This window comes from Apium graveolens, chromosome 1 (assembly GCF_009905375.1).
Source record: "Apium graveolens cultivar Ventura chromosome 1, ASM990537v1, whole genome shotgun sequence".
In the NCBI taxonomy this organism is placed as follows: domain Eukaryota; kingdom Viridiplantae; phylum Streptophyta; class Magnoliopsida; order Apiales; family Apiaceae; genus Apium; species Apium graveolens.
In genome coordinates this window covers 163,968,331-163,978,124 of record NC_133647.1, presented here as the reverse complement: position 1 = coordinate 163,978,124, position 9,794 = coordinate 163,968,331, and the positions used below count along the sequence as shown (strand labels likewise).

At 36.1% G+C, this 9,794-nt stretch overlaps 2 protein-coding genes across 2 annotated transcripts; both read left to right on the top strand.

Moving 5' to 3' along the window:
• Positions 1–2,910: 2,910 nt before the first annotated feature.
• LOC141709876 (uncharacterized) lies at positions 2,911–4,477 on the top strand. The gene is made up of 5 exons (XM_074513026.1): positions 2,911–3,082; positions 3,441–3,599; positions 3,768–3,946; positions 4,002–4,188; positions 4,290–4,477. The coding sequence occupies exons 1-5, from the start codon at positions 2,911–2,913 to the stop codon at positions 4,475–4,477; spliced, it is 885 nt and encodes a 294-aa protein (XP_074369127.1).
• Positions 4,478–4,637: 160 nt separating this feature from the next.
• On the top strand, positions 4,638–5,813 carry LOC141709860 (uncharacterized). The gene is made up of 2 exons (XM_074513025.1): positions 4,638–4,809; positions 5,167–5,813. The coding sequence occupies exons 1-2, from the start codon at positions 4,638–4,640 to the stop codon at positions 5,811–5,813; spliced, it is 819 nt and encodes a 272-aa protein (XP_074369126.1).
• The last annotated feature ends 3,981 nt before the right edge of the window (positions 5,814–9,794 follow it).

Genomic DNA, 9,794 nt, shown 5'->3' with positions numbered 1-9,794 from the left:
TTACTTTTTATTATAAGGAATATATTTACTTCTTAATAAGCCTAGGCATTAGCTTAAAAATTATTTTAAATTAATTTTGTGTTAAAATATTTATTGAAAAACAAAATTTGAACTATAAAATTTAAAATTTTAAACAATCTGTTTAAGGTTCAGTCCAATCCCAAAATCAAACATGATAATAGAATATGTCATTGGACCTTGTTGTATAATTTTATGAAATCCAATTTTCCGATCAGGTCCGGTTCTGTACCTTCATAGAGCCTTTAGATATCTTATTAGTAATGGAGTCTCCAGCGATTAAGAAAGTAAAGATTATTGGAGACGATCATGACGAAACCTAGCAGTTTTCCTGATGAACTAATACGTAAAAATCTTCTCATTTTTGCAAGCAGAAGTAGGTGTTCAAACAGTGTTCTCTGCGTTCAATGGAAGCTTATCTGGACTACTTGTACAGTCTTATATGTCTCAGTTTTGGTTGGTATCAAATATCTAAGAGATAAAACACGTATAAGTTTGTTTCTAATGTTTTTACTTAAAGAAACCATGAATCCTTTTTCTAGAATTCTATAATATGTACATTTTCAACATAGTATTTTCTATACATTTTCTTGAATAGGTAAGCAATCTAGCACAATGTACCATATTTCGAACTTAATGTTAGAATTTCCAACTCTCCCCCATCCTAATAAGTATTACAGCTAGCTATATGTATCAGAAGTCTACATCCATAAAACATATCTAACAAGAAAAGAATAAACATTAATTTGGAATTGAAATTGTCAAGTCAAGGCCGAGGAAAATGGTAGGCAGCATGTGAATGTGATTCAAAGTCTTGTGAGTATTAAAAATAAGACCATATGTATAAGATGAAGTAAAAGATGATGCCGGTTACTATAAGTGCCATATATATATTAATATATATATGCTTGAGACTTAAGTATATAGTTGTACATGCTGGTGTAATTAATCAAGTTGTCTAAATAGTTGGCTGGATGAGTTGCTCTCGAGATACACAGCTGCTATTAATAAATAATGGTCATCCTTTATAGGCTAGGTAGTAAAAGTCTTATTATGTAATAAATTTACTGATATAAGCCATGAAGTAAATAGACCTCAGATGTAGCCTATTAATAGAGGGCTGGTAGTTTGTAGTTTATTATTGTAGTGAAAAATAGAGTGATTATAAATAGAGAGCAAAAGCTCCTTTTAAGTGATAAAAAGAAAAGTTGTGTACTAGATTACAAAATATGCTGTAGCTTAAATTTGTGAAATAAAAAGTTTTTTTTGTGCTTTACTTATATATATACATAGTTTTCCAAGTATGTATTTTATTATCTAAATAATATTAAACATGCACCCTGTCTTTCGAGTTCGAGAAATAGAAAATCCCATATACGTTTCCAACAACAGATATCCAAGCCAATGCTACGTTCGTGAAAAATGGCAAATATGGTGCAACCTAGCATTCCAAAATTGACGTCCACAAATTACGAGAATTGGATTATCCAAATGAAGGTGTTACTCGGTTCTTACAATAATTGGAAAATTATCAAAAATGGGTTCAGCAAGCCCGCTTATGCAGTCACTCAAGCAACACTTCCAAATGCCGAGAAGACGGTGTTAAAGGAGATCCAGAAAAAAGATAAAAAGCGTTGTACATAATTATTCAAGGCATTGATAAATCAACCTTTGAAAAAATATTTGAAGCAAAAATGACAAATAAAGCGTGGGAGATTTTGCAAAAATTATTCCACGGAGTTGAAAAAGTTAAAAAGGTGCGGCTCCAGGTGCTATGCGGAGAGTTCGAAAATTTAAAGATGAAGACTTCTGAAAATATTGATGAATTTGTTACGCGTATGAAAGCCGTGAAAAATGAGATGAAAAGAAATGGTGAAAGTCTCGACAATGTTCGGGTCATGGAAAAACTACTCTGTTCGCTGACTAGAAAATTTGATTATGTTGTTTCTTCTATCGAGGAGTCAAAGGACTTGTTCATAATTTCCATTGATGAGCTCGTAGATTCACTTCTAGTTCACAAGCAGCGAATGAACCAGTATGAAGATGCAAGCCATCTGGAGGAGACCTTGCAAAGTAAAGTATCCATTGGCGATAATTCTGGTAGTAGTAGTTCTGTACGTGGAAGAGGTGGCTACCGAGGTGGACGAGGACGTGGAAGGAAATATTTCAATAGAGACCAGAATTCTGAAGGTTATTAACCATCTGGTCGTGGTCAGAATTTTAGAGGTCGAGGAAGAGGCGGATTTCAACGAGGTGACAAATCTCAATTTCAATGTCATAATTGTAATAAATTTGGTCACTTCAGTTACGAGGGTAGAAAAGCAAAAGTGGAAGAAAGAAGTCATTTTGCATCAATAAAAGAAGATAATGACGTTGGCACTGCTATGTTCCTCACTTATAAAGGAGACGAGGAGAGCAAAAAGAATGTTTGGTATCTTGACTCAGGAGCCAACAATCATATGACTGGCCATAAAGATTTATTTACAGATGTAGACGAGACCATCAGCGAAGAAGTTACATTTGGTGACTCGTTAAAAATTCCGGTCAAAAGAAAATGTACAATTATGATTGTGTCAAAGAATGATGAGAAAAAGTATATAAATGATGTTTATTATATACCTGCTTTGAAAAATAATATCATCAGTTTTGGCCAACTTGTGGAAAAAGAAAATAATATTCAGATACAGGATAATTCTCTCATAATCAAAAATCAGGTTCGAGAATTAATTGTAGATGTGGAGGTGTCAAAGAATCGCCTTTTCACACTTGATATATAGACGAAAGTGCGTGCAGAAGTGCTTGAAATAAGTCATTAAAAATGACTCGTGGTTATGACATTTAAGATTTTGTCATCTTCGATTTTCTGGCTTAAAATTATTGTCAAAGACAAAGATGGTGGACGGCTTTCCAGAAATCAATGAACCAGAAAATTTGTCTGAAGCATGTATCAAGGGGAAAGAACATAGACAAAGTTTTCCCGTTAGAAAATTATGGAGAGCCAGGAGGCCGTTGGAGATTATTCACACAGATATAGCTGGTCCATTTGATATCCCATCACTTGGAGGTAATAGGTATTACCTAACATTTATTGATGACTTTAGCAGGAATAGTTGAGTGTATATCATTAAAGGAAAATTAGAGGCTCTTGATAAATTCAAGGAGTTCAAAGCACTAGCAGAAAAACAAAGTGCCCTGCATTTGAAGACACTCAGATCAGACAGAGGAGGAGAGTATACTTCATACTTGTTTAGAAACTTTTGTAGGGCACATGGAAGAAATCATCAGTTGACAACGACATATAATCCTCAATAAAATTGTGTTGCAGAAAGGAAGAACCACACAATCCTTGACATGGCAAGAAGCATGGTGAAAGCAAAGCACTTGCCAAGAACTTTTTAGGCTGAAGTCGTTTTTGTGTGCAGTTTATTTACTGAATCGTTGTCCAGTAAAAAGTGTCAGAAATAAAACTCCAAATAAAGCATGGAGTGGAAGCAAACCATCAGTTGGACATTTCAGAATTTTCGGGTGTATTGCTTATGCCCATGTTCCCGATCGGAAAAGGAAGAAGCTGGATGATAAAGGTGATAAATGCATCTTTACCGGATATGACAAAAGGAGCAAGGCATACAGACTCCATAATCCTCTAACGAAAAATTTAATCATTTCTCGAGATGTTGAGTTCGATGAATCAGATTACTGGAGATGGAGCGAGGAAGAAAGAAAAGTTATCGGTTTATTCTTTAACGAAGATGATAACGACGGTGATGACTCCAACATTAAAGATGACGGAGATGATGATCTAACTCCTCCACAAAGTCTGACTCAACAAACTCCTGCGTCGATACTGTCGACGGGAGAAAGCCACAGTTCAGGGGGAGCACCGAGAAAGATGCGGAGTCCGGATAATATCTATGAAGCAACAAGTCCGGTACAAACATCCTTTGATTATTCTCTATTTTATTTAATTGATGAATGTGATCTAGTTACATTTGAAGAAGCTTCTAAAGAAAGCAAATGGAACAAAGACATGGATGAAGAAATTGGCGCAATCAAGAAGAATGATACATAGGAGCTCACAGATCTTGCAGAAGGACACAAAACAATTAGTGTCAAGTGGGTCTATAAAACTAAGACGAATCAAGATGGAGAAGTGGAGAAATATAAGGCGAGGTTGGTAGCTAAAGGCTACAAGTAGACATATGGCATTGACTATGACCAGATATTCGCTCTAGTTGCAAGAGTTGATACCATACGATTTCTAACAACAATAGTATCTCAGAATCAGTGGAAGATATTTCAGATGGATGTCATAAATATTTATCTTGAAGAAGAAGTCTCTATTGAGCAGCCTCCTGGATATGTTCAGAAAGGCCGAGAAAACAAAGTCTACCGGCTGAAAGAAGCACAATACGGGGTGAAGCAAGCTCCGCGAGCATGGAACACAAGGGTTAATGAGTAATTTCAGAAAAATAGTTTTGTGAAGAGTTCCAACACTTAATCTAGAAAATATTTAACTATATAAGTTATCCACCTTATTTGATGAATGTGCATCGAAATAAGGTAAGTCTGATTGTCAGAATTTACCTGCTTTGACAACTCATTTTTTGTCAAAGACAAAGATGGTGGACAGCTTTCCAGAAATTAATGAATCAGAAAATTTGTCTAAAGCATGTATCAAGGGAAAACAACATAGACAAAGTTTTTTCATCGGAAAATTATGGAGAGCCAGGAGGCCGTTGGAGATTATTCACACAGATATAGCTGGTCCATTTGATATCCCATCACTTGGAGGTAATAGGTATTACCTAACATTTATTGATAATTTTAGCAGGAAAAGTTGAGTGTATATCATTAAAGGAAAATCAGAGGCTCTTGATAAATTCAAGGAGTTCAAAGGACTAGCTGAAAAACAAAGTGGCCTGCATTTGAAGACACTCAGATCAGACAGAGGAGGAGATATACTTCATACTTGTTTAGAAACTTCTGTAGGGCATATGGAATAAATCATTAGTTGACAACGACATATACTCCTCAATAAAATTATGTTGCAGAAAGGAAGAACCACACAATCTTTGACATGGCAAGAAGCATGGTGAAAGCAAAGCACTTGCCAAGAACTTTTTGGGCTGTAGCCCTTTTTGTGTGCAGTTTATTTGCTGAATCATTGTCCAGTAAAAAGTGTCAGAAATAAAACTCCAAATAAAGCATGGAGTGGAAGGAAACCATCAGTTGGACATTTCAGAATTTTCGGGTGTATTTCTTATGCCCACGTTCCCGATCAGAAAAGGAAGAAGCTGGATGATAAAGGTGATAAATGCATCTTTACCGGATATGACAAAAGGAGCAAGGCATACAGACTCCATAATCCTCTAACGAAAAATTTAATCATTTCTCGAGATGTTGAGTTCGATGAATCAGATTACTGGAGATGGAGCGAGGAAGAAAGAAAAGTTGTCGGTTTATTCTTTAACGAAGATGATAACGACGGTGATGACTCCAACATTAAAGATGACGGAGATGATGATCTAACTCCTCCACAAAGTCTGACTCAACAAACTCCTGCGTCGATACTGTCGACGGGAGAAAGCCACAGTTCAGGGGGAGCACCGAGAAAGATGCGGAGTCCGGATAATATCTATGAAGCAACAAGTCCGGTACAAACATCCTTTGATTATTCTCTATTTTATTTAATTGATGAATGTGATCCATTTACATTTGAAGAAGCTTCTCAAGAAAGCAAATGGAACAAAGACATGGATGAAGAAATTGGCGCAATCAAGAAGAATGATACATAGGAGCTCACAGATCTTGCAGAAGGACACAAAACAATTAGTGTCAAGTGGGTCTATAAAACTAAGATGAATCAAGATGGAGAAGTGGAGAAATATAAGGCGAGGTTGGTAGCTAAAGGCTACAAGTAGACATATGGCATTGACTATGACCAGATATTCGCTCTAGTTGCAAGAGTTGATACCATACGATTTTTAACAACAATAGTATCTCAGAATCAGTGGAAGATATTTCAGATGGATGTCATAAATATTTATCTTGAAGAAGAAGTCTCTATTGAGCAGCCTCCTGGATATGTTCAGAAAGGCCGAGAAAACAAAGTCTACCGGCTGAAAGAAGCACAATACGGGGTGAAGCAAGCTCCGCGAGCATGGAACACAAGGGTTAATGAGTAATTTTAGAAAAATAGTTTTGTGAAGAGTTCCAACACTTAATCTAGAAAATATTTAACTATATAAGTTATCCACCTTATTTGATGAATGTGCATCGAAATAAGGTAAGTCTGATTGTCAGAATTTACCTGCTTTGACAACTCATTTTTTGTCAAAGACAAAGATGGTGGACAGCTTTCCAGAAATTAATGAATCAGAAAATTTGTCTAAAGCATGTATCAAGGGAAAACAACATAGACAAAGTTTTTCCATTGGAAAATTATCGAGAGCCAGGAGGCCGTTGGAGATTATTCACACAGATATAGCTGGTCCATTTGATATCCCATCACTTGGAGGTAATAGGTATTACCTAACATTTATTGATAATTTTAGCAGGAAAAGTTGAGTGTATATCATTAAAGGAAAATCAGAGGCTCTTGATAAATTCAAGGAGTTCAAAGGACTAGCTAAAAAACAAAGTGGCCTGCATTTGAAGACACTCAGATCAGACAGAGGAGGAGATATACTTCATACTTGTTTAGAAACTTCTGTAGGGCATATGGAATAAATCATTAGTTGACAACGACATATACTCCTCAATAAAATTATGTTGCAGAAAGGAAGAACCACACAATCTTTGACATGGCAAGAAGCAAGGTGAAAGCAAAGCACTTGCCAAGAACTTTTTGGGCTGTAGCCCTTTTTGTGTGCAGTTTATTTGCTGAATCATTGTCCAGTAAAAAGTGTCAGAAATAAAACTCCAAATAAAGCATGGAGTGGAAGGAAACCATCAGTTGGACATTTCAGAATTTTCGGGTGTATTTCTTATGCCCACGTTCCCGATCAGAAAAGGAAGAAGCTGGATGATAAAGGTGATAAATGCATCTTTACCGGATATGACAAAAGGAGCAAGGCATACAGACTCCATAATCCTCTAACGAAAAATTTAATCATTTCTCGAGATGTTGAGTTCGATGAATCAGATTACTGGAGATGGAGCGAGGAAGAAAGAAAAGTTGCCAGTTTATTCTTTAACGAAGATGATAACGACGATGATGACTCCAATATTGAAGATGACGGAGATGATGATCTAACTCCTCCACAAAGTCTGACTAAACAAACTCCTGCGTCGATACTGTCGACGGAAGAAAGCCACAATTCAGGGGGAGCACCGAGAAAGATGCGGAGTCCGGATAATATCTATGAAGCAACAAGTCCGGGATAAACATCCTTTGATTATTCACTATTTTATTTAATTGATGAATGTGATCCACTTACATTTGAAGAAGCTTCTGAAGAAAGCAAATGGAACAAAGACATGGATAAAGAAATTGGCGCAATCAAGAAAAATGATACATAGGAGCTCATATATCTTGCAGAAGGACACAAAGCAGTTAGTGTCAAGTGGGTCTATAAAACTAGGATGAATCAAGATGGACAAGTGGAGAAATACGAGGCGAGGTTGGTAGCTAAAGGCTACAAGTAGAGATATGGCATTGACTATGACCAGATATTCGCTCTAGGTGCAAGAGTTGATACCATACGATTTCTAACAACAATAGCATCTCAGAATCAGTGGAAGATATTTCAGATGGATGTCATAAATATTTATCTTGAAGAAGAAGTCTCTATTGAGCAGCCTCCTGGATATGTTCAGAAAGGACGAGAAAACAAAGTCTACCGGCTGAAGGAAGCACAATACGGGGTGAAGCAAGCTCCCTGAGCATGGAACACAAGGGTTAATGAGTACTTTCAGAAAAATAGTTTCGTGAAGAGTTCCAACACTTAATCTAGAAAATATTAAACTATATAAGTTATCCACCTTATTTGATGAATGTGCATCGAAATAAGATAAGTCTGATTGTCAGAATTTACCTGCTCAAACAACTCATTTTGCGACTGAAATTTTATGAATGTGCATCGAAATAAGGTAAGTTTGATTGTCAGAATTTACCTGCTTAGACAACTCTCCATTTAGGTGCCTATATGATATGAATTCTAACTTACTAACATGCTTGCATGCCTTGAGAAATCTTTGCACTTATTATTGGGGTCTATCAATACCATTTTCTCTTTCAATTCTCCGGTGTAACAAGCCTCCCTCATCGGTACAAGTATAGATGTCACAATATAGCATGTAACTTCCCGGCTTAAAAAATTTAACATCTGTATAATGCAAGTCTTCGGAGTATATGAGTGGCTTATTCTCCGCACTTGTCAATTTAAATTATCTTTCATTTTATTTAATAAGGTCGATCATTTTAATATCGTATCCACAAGTAATGCACTTGAATATCGGAACCAGCCTCTCTCTGTTCATGGGAACATAAGAACATTGCAGGACAATATTTTCGGAAGGTAGATTTTTCATTATCTGTATCTGAAGTGACCTTGCTACCCCCGCAAAATCAGATACTTCATATATTAATATGGGAGAAATAGGCATGCTATTAATTTCGTTTTTTGCATTATTCAATGCACATCTAAATTAAATTTCATATGGCGGACTGATGTCTGGTGTGTTTCTGATTCTTACATGTTTATTGTGTAGGCACTTTCTGCAATTTCAAACTTTCTTATTTGGTTTGCTTATAGATTTACTAAATTGAATAGTGTGAAGCTTACTCATGGATGTGAAGAATCAAGTAAATCTAGTGCCCTTTGGAACTAATTGAACACTCTCCGAGAGCCAAGCAGGGCAGGGGCGGCCTTGAAGTTAATTGGGCCTTTGGAAAAATCATTTTTGGGGCCTAAATTATTCATACACAGTATATTTTATATTCATATAAAAAAGGACTATGAGAATTTAGGACCTTAAGTGTTGGGGACCAAGGTGCAAGTCTTGTTCGTCATACTCAGGATTACCCTCAGAGTCACGATTCTCCAGAAATCATGTCAAGTAATTTTTTGAGTCCATTATTCTTTTCAAATTTTCCGTTTGGTAGATGTGAATGGAATGGGATGGATAAAATTAAAGGATTTTAACTGGAATTGAAGGGAAGATTTAGAAAAAATGAGTTAGTACAAAATTGACATGATAAGAATTCTAAAAAAATGGATGTAGTAAGGAATGCATCATACTTGAATAGAAACAAAGATCAGGCGAGAACTTGGAAATGCAAATTGACGTGATAATTCAGTTGTGTATCATACAATTTTTTAATGCGATACTTATTTGCTAAATGCGTATTTTGTCTATACGGTGATTTTTTGCCTCAATTAAAAATATGCAACTTTGTGAGATTATTATGAAATAGGGATAATATATAAAGGTTGGGAGTTGGGACATAGTTAGTAACTGCAAACTTGAGTGATCGCTTATTAAGGTTAGGGGAAATTGGAAACAGAGGCGGATTTGATTACTTAATGGGGTTCCCAGAGGTGAAAAAAGTTGGGATTCTTGGAGGTGAACAAGACAGAATTAGCAGGTTACCAGATAAACTAATTCACAAAATCATGTCACTTGTCGATGCGAGAGAAGCCGTTTAATGTTTAAACCGGCATTCTCTCGCAACGATGGAGGTATAGAGATCACGCCCTTTTCTCAGTTTTAATTGGTTTGGCAACGGCAATAATCATAAGTTCATTCTCCATGTTTTGTCTAACCGAAACCAT